The sequence below is a fragment of the Neopelma chrysocephalum genome, unplaced genomic scaffold (genome assembly GCF_003984885.1).
Source record: "Neopelma chrysocephalum unplaced genomic scaffold, ASM398488v2 Primary Assembly neopelma1_61b, whole genome shotgun sequence".
NCBI lineage: Eukaryota > Metazoa > Chordata > Aves > Passeriformes > Pipridae > Neopelma > Neopelma chrysocephalum.
Genome location: NW_020897717.1, coordinates 1106702 through 1120125, shown reverse-complemented (window position 1 = coordinate 1120125; position 13424 = coordinate 1106702). Strand labels below are relative to the sequence as shown.

The 13424-nt window shown below is 36.7% G+C and overlaps 1 protein-coding gene across 3 annotated transcripts in view; it reads right to left on the bottom strand.

Annotated features, from left to right (window-relative positions):
• Positions 1-13424, bottom strand: part of ZFAND3 (zinc finger AN1-type containing 3) — a 137228-nt gene that overhangs the window by 34536 nt on the left and 89268 nt on the right. For 2 of the 3 annotated variants that reach the window (XM_027681748.1, XM_027681749.1), the window contains exon 5: positions 4584-4649. The exons of the other annotated variant lie outside the window; for it this stretch is intronic. In XM_027681748.1, coding sequence (XP_027537549.1) covers positions 4584-4649 — 66 coding nt within the window. The remainder of the gene's footprint in view (positions 1-4583; positions 4650-13424) is intronic. 3 annotated transcript variants of the gene reach the window in all.

Genomic DNA, 13424 nt, shown 5'->3' with positions numbered 1-13424 from the left:
GCTGAAGTTTTTAAAATTCAGAAGCAAGGATCACCATAGCTATAGGTGACTTTTACCAAACTTTTTGATATATTGGCCCAAAACTCATCATTCTGGATTCTCCAACCACACTGGTTGTAAATCATTTAGTCTAAAATGCACGGGATGCAATCAGTGTAAAAGAAAGTTCAGGTGAACCATACCCACTATTTTTTATGAATGAGAGTGACTTTTTAAAGTTGAAAATGGTGATAGTGAAAATAAATCATACAATTAGAGCAAGTCCTTAATTTTGTTTACAGGTATGACTATTACGATCTTTACCATTAGAAGGATTTTAATCTATAATAATCAAAACACTTTGAGACGGCTCTTAGGTAACCAGTAGGAGTGGAAACCAATCTGTCCACCTAGACAGATACAGAAGCACAGAACACAAAATACAGCATGTCAGAGAAATAGGTAATAAGATGAGGTAGTAAAAACCCATCAATATACATCACCTGATCGTGGTACAGTGTCATATCCCAGCCTCTATTAGCTCTTGCAGCATCAGTGCAAGTCCCAGACACTTTATCCTGTTTATAATTGCTGATGAGCAGTAATAAGGCCTCCATGCCTCAGCTCCTGTCCGTTCCACTTCAACACCCACCTATTAGGTTGTAACTTTTATTTACAGCCTTGCCTGATGTGCTGTTCTATTAGTACAGCTGGAAACTGAGAGGAGTTGGGGGGGAAGAGCGTCCCTAATGGGCACTATTATTGCTAGGGCTGGGTGATTTATTATGCTGCTTGAAGGCTGTTCTATCATCACTTTCCTGTCATTGAAAGAGCTCCAAGAAGGTTGGATTTCTAACACAATGCCCTCCAGAAGTCAAACACTAAAGAACACCTTAATAGTCCCCTGGAACACCAATGAAAACATACCTCAAAGTTGGTTTAACGCTAAAAAGCCCCCTTCAATAATCTTTTGTGTATTTTTGCTCAGGAGCTTAACACTTCAGAGCAATTAAAAAAACCAAATCTATTTTGAGGTCCTTTTGTCCTTACTCAATACACAGAGATTGATTAAAAAAAAAGAAAGATCATATCAGTTTAATGATTTTGTGGTTTTGGCTCTGGCTGAAAATTTGTGTACTTTTATTTCCAGAACCTGACCTTCCTGTAACTCCTAAAAGGCTATCCTCTCAATTGTACAGGTTCAGTCTCAAAGCATTTAGATTCCTTGCACTGCTACAAGCAAGAACATGTCTTAATATAAGAACATCAATAAACTAGAAACTTCAAAAACGACCACAGGCCTGCTTAGCCACTTTACCCAAGCAGTGAAAGAATTATTTCCATCTTCTAGCTCAAATTTTAAACCAGAAAACACATAGAGCAAAGAGACAGACACTCATCTTGTACAATATAAACACTACCACACCATTCTACGACAGATATTCTCATAAAATCTGAACTATCTACACATATAACTATACAAAGTATTACAGATGCACATTTCTCATGAACTGCTACTGAGAAATAGAAGTACTTAAAACCTCACCAACTTCATGGATATAATGTATGAATTGATTGTATCATTACCACATTTTATCTGCCTGTTTCTACCACCTTTTCTATTGCACAATTAAAAATTAACTGAGTACACTCACACAGTTCCATCGATTTTTTTCCATGTTTTTTTAAGCTCCACGAAAATGTTTTAAAATCTGGCTGTTCAGAGTTGTGTAGTAAATCATCATTAAAGTTGTACAACAGAAAAAAAAGAGTAATATGCCACTTGGTACTGCACTTCCACAACATGGGCACCTGATATAAATGGGATCTGGATGCCCTGCAGACTAGAGTAAGCCTCACAGTATCTGCCATCAATCATCACATTACCTAACCATTAGGAAACAAATCAAAATACATAAGAGGCTATACACTAGGCCACACAGTTCCATTTTTTTCCCTACAAAGTCTTCAGACTGCTGGCTCTCAAAAACCTTTGAGGCATCATCCAAACTAATGATTGCAAGGCTTTATTCATTCCTTTCATTATAATCCTTGTCCTGTGGGCACACTGGAATAGAAATACTTTTTACCACAGTGATGGTTCTGGAGAACAGGAAGGAAAAACCCACTATTTGGTGTCAGAACACTATTTTTTATCAGAACAGCTCCTACAGCATGCAGGTTGACAAGTGCATTAGGTAAAAACTTTTTTCTGTGAGAGAATTTTTCCTGTGTCTTGGCAGATTTATTGTTTTGATCTTTCTTCAATTGTTACATTCACACTAATAAAACATGAAAGGTTTGTGTCTTCCTTAATATCCTCCTGATAGGAACTCATAAGTAGGTCAAATTTCTAATTTTCTGTCTCAAATGCTGATTGAGGGAACCTTAGGCAAAAACTATGCTTGAAGGGGGAACAGAATTATACAGATGAAATCCAACACAACATTCTTCCTTCAAAGCTCTTCCAGGCAGAAGAAATGTAGAATACTTACAAATATTGCTTCCATCACTTAAATAGCTTCCTAGGAAGGGACCCTAAGCTGAAGTGAATGTAGTGTAAAAGAATGTGCTAGGTTTGACTGAGATAGAGTCAATTTTCTTCATAGTAGCTAATATGGGGCTATGTTTTGGACTTGTGGTTAAACCATGACAAATGTTTGCCTTCATGGTATGCTGCTTATGCCTGAAGATGTCACAGTATTTCTGGGTAATATTTTGTAGTCAACATTTTCTTGTCAATTCTCATGAAAACATAGTAATTTATTTTAAAAATAAAAGTTTGCTGAAAATTCATGATCTGAAGAAGAAAACTGTAACTCCTGGTAACAGGTTTTTATTAGTGTAAGGAGCTATAAATAAAATATGTAGATTACTAAACAAATAATGTAAAAAACATTATTGGAAATTGAGGTAATATAAAATCATTAGGTTTAGTTGAGTGAAGATGATAGCTGTGGCATCAAATTAAGGTCATCTCATTGCTTTCTTGCAAAACACACTAAATGAATAACATAGAAAACCATAACATACACAGACCAAACACTAGCACAAACCGAAAAAAAGAGAACTACAGAGCAAAGTTAGCCAAACATTTAATGGATATTTTCCAACATCTCAGCTTCATCTGCCTTATTCTAAGGAGCTTTTACTGTTGCCATTTGACACTCAATATAGAGAACTTACATGCCTTTTTGTAAATTACAAGCATATTTAAAAAAAAGTCTTACAGTACTCTCAGTTTACCGTATCTATAGCACCATAGCAAGCTTTTAAATTACCCTGCAATGAAAACCAGAGTGAAACATTACAAAAGCTAACATGTAAACAAAATACAGTTTAGTAATACCATAAGCAAAGCAGGTTAGTTTGCAAGGGATAAAGTGGCAAACATTCCATCTTGTTTAGGTACATCTCCATGTCTACACAGAAAAGAAAATCCAGTCTTCCTATTCTGGAGAAGTATCTTTCAGTGTCAAACTTCCAAGAGTTCTTTGGCAAGCAATACTCACAGCATTGTCACAGATTATCATGTATCACTTGAGAAGTCTGCACCTGCAGCAAGTGCAAGGTAAGGTAGCTTCTCTGTAACCCTCCTTCACTGCAGAACAAGCCAACTTACATCATCACATATTTGCTACAAGCTAACAATACACATCTATGGAATAACTAGAGTTCAGCTAAACAACAGTAACTGGAAATACTTTTTGGAAGAATGACTTCAGAGGAAATTTACCTTGAACTCCTTAAAGAATAAGGGCACTTAATCAAACAGGAATACCCTTTCTTTCTGTACACTCAATGTGGCTCAACTGGTACATAAATGAAAATATAGGCAAAAACTATTCTGGAAAAACAGACGGCTAGAATGTTACCACTACCTACACACCCACCACTCCGCAGGAGGTTATAGCTTCCTAAAGTAGTATTGGTGGAAAGGATCATATGAGCTCTCCTTAATCCACGCAAAACCAAAGCCTGAAAAAGACCTGAGCCAATGCAGGTAACTTGGTTGCCTGCCTGAATGAGTGCTCACATGATTCTTCATGACAGATCTCATGCAGAAGCTGTGACTTCAGCCTGGCAATGACCTAACTTCTCACTACTAATACTAGCACTGTGAGAGATTATCTGTCTATATCCTGCATGTAGAAATAAAGGCATCAAAATGACCCAAAGCAGGTAGAATTTAGTCTCAATGCAAACATCAGCTGTCTATACTGTATCTTCAATCAGGGAAAGTAAATATACTCCAAATAGTTTTCTACTCAATACTTAGCATTTCAAGGGGAGGATTTGCAGAACGCTATCACAATCATTAGATGTAAATCAAACCAATTACTCATGCATATCTTGTTTTCACAAAGATTAACTGAAAGAAGAATGTATTTATGAAATTATGTTTAACATAATTCCATAATTAGTTCTCAGATGAACTATCTGCCATAGTAATCCTTAGATATATATGTTTCTGCCAGCAAAGCAACAATACTTATTTTCATTTGGCATTCGCCAGTATGGTTACTACCCTTCACTATTAAACTAAAACCACACTGCTAAATATCATGCAAAACCTAATTCCTTGATCCCCACAAAACACATACCTGAGTCGCAAGATCTTTTGGTTGGTGTGGTTAACGAGGCATGAGCTGTACCTGTGCATGGCCCACCTGGAAACAGAGAATCATATGTCTCAAAATACCACCTATATTTAGCATTTAAAACCACATCATGATTATACTTAGCAACATAAAACACTGAGGAGCATTTGTCTTCGGAAAGTACACAAAGAAGTATTCAACTACTCAGTATTTCTTTCCCAGACGAATCTGAATATGTCTTGCACTGAAAAAAAATAGATGAAAAGTTGGGACAAAGTTATACTTTATAAATACTTCAAGAAGCATTTTTAGGAAAATATACACTGCAATTGCAATGCTAGAAATGTATCTAACTAACCAAGTAACGAGGGGGACAAAGTGATCACTTCTCTGATGTCAACAGGAACCTTGCAACTGATTCCAGTGAGATAACACCTTTCACTTTTATCTTGCCCTCATTATGTGTTCTAAGTGTGGCACAAGCATATGTTAACAACCTCTTTCCATGTTTTAGGTTTTTCAGCTCTGGACTCTTGCCTGCTCGTCTTGGTATCTGCTTGGTAGTAAATTGCTTTCTGGCTTTTTCCTTAACATGCATCATCGTTGAGGAGTTCTCCAGAGATCTTGCTAAAATAGCAACCAATTGAGTGTACTCAGTGACTTGCAGTAAATATAAATAAATAAACACCATGTAGGGAAGCCAAGACAAATTGACAGTAACATTACCAGAGGTAATAACACATCATAGCTTTGAAAACTGGATATTATAAATTAGATGATGCTAGAGAGCCTGAAATTGAGTTAAACCTACTAGAGTTTGGCTATCAAAATACCAATAATCAAGTTTGCACTGAACTGCTGGTGATATAGTAGTACTTTGCAGGTAATACAACAGAGCTTAGTATGACAGGATAACCTTAACATAAGTCTTCATGCCCTGAAAAATACTTTTTCCATTATATTTTTTTCAGTCATGTCATATCTGGAAAGCAGCACTTAAAAAAAAGAAAATAAATTTCTGCAATTGGGAGGAAAATATGTTAGGAAATTACTTTGGCGTATTCGATTTCAATGAAATGCACTTAGGAACAGCATTTTACACTTCCCGTTTTCCAGAGAAGAACCCGTATATTTTTTGAGTCTTTTGTTCTCCCAAAAAGTCCCTCTGGCAACATGCACCATTTCACAACTGCAACAGGTAATCTTTTAAAAGGTGGTTGCAAAGGCCAGCAAGCCAGTGCTTGGCCTGCAGGCAAACACTAAGGCCGCTCATAAGGGCCTGGCCTGAGGTTAAGTAAAGTATCGGGACATGGAGAAACTACTGAACGTGACATAAGAAATTGCTCTTCGTGACATGCAACAGCATAAGCAGTGGGCAGATGCTAGAGACAGTATTGCAAGGCACAGTTAGATTTTGGAGGTTCGTAAGGAGGGAGCTGGTGAGAAATGGCTGAACTCCAAAGGTAAGTGGAGGGGAGTGGCAGGGACCTCTCTGCCGGGTCAAGTCTGCATATGAGAAGAGCAAAGCTTGTTTTTGCAGTGAGGACTGGAAGTCCTGGGGTGGATGCCTTTCCTACCCAACAATAAACCATCCTGAATGGATGGCTCAAGCATCCTGGTATCACCAAGGTGGTGCCCACTTCAGGCCTGATAGCACTGGCAAGCAACAATTGCTTCACAACGACCAGAAATGGTCAAGTAAGCTGAAATAATTTTTTAAAACATAACTTTTTCTAGGCTAGAATATAAAAACAATGAAAATATTATCTTGATCTATATTAGTAATACTGTTATAAAAGGCTCAAAAATGTCTGGTCTAGGCTTTGGTGCATTTGGGAAGAAAATCAGTACTGGAATAGAAGCCTTACCAAGTTTTCTACTGAAACCTTCTGAATATCCAAAAGGTTACAGAGCAGGTCTGTTAAGTCAGTCTCAACTTTCAAAGACCAAGTATTTGGTTTCAATATGGAATTTGTGTAAACAATATATACAACAGGGTATGGAATTTCAATGAACTGACTTTAGATCACAGCTGCCTCTTAAGAGGCAGCAGCTCCTCTGTAAATAATTTTAGTTACGTTCTCCCAGTTTTCACTGAATAGACAGTGAGAGGCATCATCACTGTGGACTAACAAATAAGACTAATCCTTGTAATTATTGTACAGTAAATATTTACACTAGCTGATACTTTCAGCATCCAGCTAAATGTAAGAACTTTATTTCTCACTCTCTAAAGTACAATAAGTTGGTATGTATTCTGCACTTCCCTGTGTCAGAGTTTTTCTATTATTTATTCTTCCCTCATTAGGTATTGCTTTCATACAGCTTTGATTTGTATAGCACAGCACCAGAGTTTCAACAAAGAATATCTTGGGATTTGCATGCACGTACACTAGTGCCTAATAACCAGAGAAGGCAGCACGTACTTTGCAGCACTTCCTTCTGCTACTCTTTGTTCCACCATTAAAAATGTCATGCATAATTCAGTACTATGGGTTTGACTGTGCAATTCTATGTGGAAGCCACTATGTTGAATCTTTTGGTATACATAACTGCTAATTCAGGCATCTTTGTACTGTTTGAAACAGAGCAGTATATTTCTCACAACTTTGATAAAAATTCTGCACGTGAGAAAGGGAAGTCAGGTAACAATAGAACATGAGTCCTTCTGGGCTATTCACAAAGGTAGGCTTATAACTTCGCATGATTCAGGACATATATGCATCTTCACTGCCAAAAAAATAAGTTTTTCTAGGGTATTTAACTGTGCTACATTAAACACTTCAGTGCACAGTGAAAGGCCATACATGTCTAGCTTCAAATATAACCCACTGAGCTGTAAGGCTTCTCAGCACAAAAAAGAGATTAAAATGGTACAGATATCTTTTTACTCTATATCCAATTAACAGATTAAACAACAGCTTCTGCTCCTATTTTTCCCAGTGTATGGTTTTTGACATTTGCAACTCCTCTTTCAAACAACAGCAGCCACTGTCCAGTGATAATGTAATCCTAAAAGCTGATTAAAAATATAAAAATACTAAAAGCTACTGAAGAAATTAGAAGAATTGTGAGAAGCCTCAGGTTTGCAAATTCAAACACAGAATTAATGAAGGCTAAAACAGGATCTTTTAACCTGAACCTTATCATATATTAATACAAAAGGTCTTGTTAATGTAGCGGCTATGTTTTGGGCTTATGATATCCACAGCTTTCTGTAACTTCCTGTTAAATGGTACTCAAAATATATCAATTTGGAAAAACAGGTTCAAATCCAATTTCTTTGCTAGCTGTACAAAGTACTTATATTTCTGTAGAGACATTGGTATTGCTATTATTTACTATTACAGACTACTATAACTTGAATATGTTTAAATTTTTAGACTGCTCTTCTGCATTGTGCACCTCCCTTCCCGAACAACACTAACAATTGCCAAGTAGCATCTGTCCTGAGGACATACCCTGAGTCAGGGTAACTTCTTGTTACAAAGACCCTTCCTAAGGTCTTTGTAAAGTGAAGTGACTCCACTCAGTCAGAACCTCCCATGCAGGAAAAATGTTAAATAGCAGGGTAGCCCCCCTTTTCTTGCTGTTCGAGGAAGAGCCCAGAGTACACACATCAAGTGGATTTGAACAGCACTTGGAAGCATTTACTAAGCAGAGAAAGAAATGCACAACATAGTGAAACCAAGTTTGTACAAGACTATAAAGTCTAAATTACAGCAATACATTGAAACAATTTCAGATACCACAAAAACTGCAAGCCAGATAATGAACAAACATGAAAAAAATAAGTGAAGGAGCCTGAATCCCAGTAACACTCGATCCCTGGAACATAAGGATACATGAACTCCATTTTCAGCTTTTGGTATTGTGATGGTTCCTTCCTAGGTAAAGTACACTGACCCCTTGCATGCAATGGGCTGGAGGAGGGTAATAAGTCAGAGCTGAATTTCCTTGGACAGCAGTGTTTTAGCCGGGAAAGGAAAAAGGTCACGGCTATTTGCAATACAGGAAAGAATCCATCTTGAGAAACCTGTCCAAACCAGTAATCTAGTTGTGTATTTCATGAATTGGTAGAGACATAATCTAATTAATCTACACAATTGAGTTTGAAGACAGTCATTGATTACAAACACCAATACATAAACAAGAAGGAACATAAATCTCTAAATTCAGTCTGCACAGACAGAACATGCTACCTTTAAGGAAAAAAGGCAAAAGAACTTTATAACACTTAAGAACTGGTTATTTGCTGCAGAATGGGTAAGCTGCATGATAATTTCAGTGATGTCATTACTAAACAGAAAAGAAAGAGGATTATATTACATAAAAATATATATTTTTTAAAATCTGGTTTTACAAACCTACCTTTATGTACTTTTGGGGATTTTTATCTACATGCAGCTTTTAAAGGAAATGAAACCTGGACTGCTTTGTTGCTGAATGGATGGTAAATTTAACAACTACAATGAAGTACAGGGAGACAGGATTCAGATTCCACCTTCTTCCCTGCTATTGTCTCAACCCCGCTACCTGCTTTATTCTCAGTCTCCTCTCTTTTAAAACAGACATACTTTCCTACTTTATAGCTGTAAGTTGAAGTGTAAAAATGTGCTTCTGAAACCAGCAGTTAAATTACATTTTTATAAATAATTTTTATGTAACCTCAATAGCTGTGCAGCTCTAACCCACATTTTTCTTATGTGACTGTGTTTCTGCTTCATGTTCCATGGGGTCCTTTCACTTTAATAAATTAGACCCTAGGACACACTGTCTACTCTGCAGTGTGAAGTGACTATAAATCAGAAGGAACAATTAACAGTGGTACTATTCCACTAGTCTTCATTATGTTTCAAAATTACCATGCCACAGACGTGGAAAGAACTGTTCGTTTCATAAATCTACGTGCCAGATCTTTGCTTATGATGTTAGAAAACCCAGAAATGTTCTTTAAATGAAATTCAGACTGTAGGGAGTAGACTGAAACTTACAGAAAGATCTACATCCACAAAAAGATGATGAAGATGACACTTCTAGATACTGTTTTATTCAAATTTCTAACTTCCTGTATGTTTTGTACTGGCACCAAATACTAGTGGCATCTCTCAAAACAAATAACCCACAACTCAATATGGTTTTATATTTGAAAGCATTCTTGCAAATTCCTAGAGAAAAAGTGCTTGCATTGATACTAACAGATATGTATTTTGTGATAAATAATAAAAAACCACAGGTTTAATGATAATCCAATAAAAAAACTCAATTAGTTAATTTTAATATTAAAACCAGTACCAAAACACTATTTGTTAATAGCTTCTAATGAAAACAAGGCTAAAAAAATCCCAGAAAATGTAAAACAGCTTTTACGATTCTCTAACTTGATAAAAGAAAAAGCCTGAGAAAATAGCTGGTTCTTATTCTGTGGCACAGAAACCCAAAGATGTCTGTAATAGCAAAAAAAAGTCAGATGCATATTCTATATTAGAGATGTGTCCGCTCTTGTTCTGATACAAAACTGACTACGCTGAAAAAGAACACACGATAATCTTGTAAGCTGATAAAGAAAACTAGAATTATTCATCATCACCATCACCCAGTCACAGCTTTCTCGGCTTTGTCCGAGTACAAGATTAATTTAAAACTAAATCACATGTATCTGGTAGACTAGTTTTGTAACTCAGCATAATTTTACCAGTTATTGCATTCTTTTGAATCAGAGAAAAACGTACAAATTGGTATGAGAATAAATCAGGTTAGCAATAAAACAAATCGTTTTCTACAACCAGTTGTGACAAGCAAGATAAAAATAGGCAGCTAGCTAGGTCTGTTTATACATTTAATACTTTACAGAACTAGGTATGCATGTAACTTTCAGAGATGACCAGAAAACAAAGTTTCCCACAGACAGAATTAGGAAAAAAACCCAAACAAAACAAACAAAAAACCAAAACACGCCAAAACAAAAAAGACAGGATGCACAAAACTGACTCTATTGCAATAAGCAACCGAATTTTCAAAGTCGAGGCATTTAGAAAAGTATGCAATGAACGGCATTCAAAACCAACTCTCATTTTAAAAATCTCTGTCCTTACTTTAAATGCCCAAATCTCAGTTAAGGATATCATAATAATAATTCAAAATATGAAGTTTTTTCAGAGCATACATAGAAAAGCTGTTATCTATGACTCTACTCACAAACTCAGGCAAAATGCAAAAACTGTGAAGTTGTTATAAATTGCCAGCAACCTTTTGCATTGTGTCAGAGAGAAGGCCATTCAACAAGAAAGAAATAAAGAACACACCTGTTTATCCATTTTTCATAAAGTTAGGTTGAAAAAACTGGCATTTCTTTTTATTCTATTCCACAGACAGAAAAAATATCATTATATTTCTAGTTCTATAGCCTATGTGGCTTTTTACACAGTCATGCTTCAACAAGCAATGAAATTCAGAGTATGAACAGCAGGTGCAGTAGAAAAAACAATCTCTCACCTTTCTTTTATAGAAGCCTAGTGCATCTTTGTCTCAGATGCAGTATGCTTAATGTACATAAAGTAACTTCAATAAAAATACTTCAAAATTGGGGGTATATTAGTACTTCCAGCAAATGCAAATACTTAATAAAACAAACAACCGAAAACCATTCTCCAAACTTATCTTGCAAAATTAAATATTTGAGATAAATTAAAAATGTTTTAAACACTTAGTTTGATGTGCAATGGTTTGAATTCTGGAGGGTATACAAAAACTAGCCAAAGTTTCAGTCATGAAATAATTTTGTATTTGGGCATCTAAAATTCAGCACACACAGAGGTAAGGTGTGGTCAGTGATCATCACCTTCTTTCTGGGCTGAAATCTCCAGTGTATTTTCTGATATTCACAGCAATATCTCAGATCTTTGTTTATCTTCTTATAAATTCTTCAATGTAGAAATGAAGAGCATTTGACTGTTCTAGAAACATCAGATATTCCTTTTGTCCTTTTTCAATTGTGGTTCTTGCTATTCAAGGAGGCCAAGAAAAGTTAAGCACATAATTAAAATAAAATTCTGTCAACCCAAGCTAAAAACTTCTGAAATACCAAATCTGATCAAGCTGCCAGAGTCACTGTTCTTCACATTGACATTTCTCCTGTCACATAACAACAGAGTTAGTTTCAAACCTGCACAGTACTAGCTTTAGCTCTACTCACATAGTGACAGAAAAATAATGTGACAGCCCCAAAGAAAGCAATGAAGGCCTGAAACTAAGCAAAATTATTCCATGTGCAGTGTGACCTTTTCTTTACCAAGATACATAGAACCTTGCTTAATAAGCTTAAGAGTGGTGGTGGCTGAAGGTAGGGACAGAGAGAAACAAGGGCTATTGTCAAATCCATTTTTTCCTGTCTGCTAAAAATAGTCAAAAACCTTGCCCACCCAATAAGAAAAGGAAATCTGACGGAGCAACTGGCTGATATGGTGACTGATGCAGAAATAACTACCCTTAGGACCTCCTAAATGAAAGGAGAAGATGGAAGGGAAAAAATGAGAATAGATGAAACTTATCTGCACATAAAGCAGCAGAAGAACAAAAGTTAGACTTATTTAACCACCTGTTAAGAAAAAGATAATTAAAAACTGTGCAAATCTAGACTTAGTAGAGATACACCAACATCGATATACTCTTTGTCTGCAAGTTTACTTCAGAAAATTGACTGCAACTGATGAGACCTGAAGGTTCTGGATAGAAACAGTCAACTCAAGAATTATACATAGGGGGAAAAAAAAATAGAATTTCATAGACTATTCCTCCCCCAATTGCAACAGCATTTTTAAAAAATCAGTGATCAGTAATATTTCATAAAAAAAAACCCGCATGAGAAGGAGGGGGAAAAAAAGTACTGAAGTTGCATCACTGTCTCTGGGCATAAATCTTCAATACATTTCCACTGACTGTAAATATAAGATTGAGAACTATCTTTCACCTACTAGGGGGAGAGATATTAATCGGCAAAGCAACCACTGCAATAGGTTACTCTTCAGAACTGAGGGTGGTGGGAGAAGGAAAGCCACTACAACCTAGGTATGTATGTAAGACACTCAGGAATGCAAATGCAACTCGCACATAAAATCAAAACAGTAACAAAAAACCACAGAAATACTTGCAATTGTCAAACTGAATTCTTGCAAAATACAGTCCAAGGAACTTTTCTCCTGTATCATTCATTCTGTGCTGAAAAAGGAAATGGCTACTTAAAAGCAAGTACAAAAAACCTTCACTTTCTCTTGCACAGAATATGTATCTTACCCACAGGAGATTTCTATGGCTCTCTTCAGTTGTCATAACATGAATTAATTTGCCTAAATGATTTGCTGCAATTTTGTCCACTCTTTTTACCCTATGGACTCAAATAATAATGGCCCATCTTCGTGAACGAAGATTTGGGGAAAGGTCTTTTTACCTTTCCAGCCTGCGCAATGGATTTTTTAGGTGAGACACAGCCTGCGCTGAACTGAGCCCACCCTTTAATCCTAAGGTTCATCTGCCGGGGCCAAGCAAGCTTGGACAATGGCAGTGAGGTCCTCAGGACGTAGGTTTGTTTAGAGTGTCCTTCTCATAGATGGATGGCCACACAGGGCTAATGACCTCCATCAGGCCAGGAGACCGGGGACTCGAACCCGTGGTCGCAGCAGTGAAAGTCCTGCACGCTAACCACTAGGCCACCAGGGGACCCCTCCTATGGACTCAAGTACTGTTGCAAATACCTCTCTTCAAAATCTTGAAAAGAAACAGAGGGGTGTGGAACGCACCAAGAGAATCCTTCACGAGTAGTCCAATTTTTCCACACTTTGAAGGGAT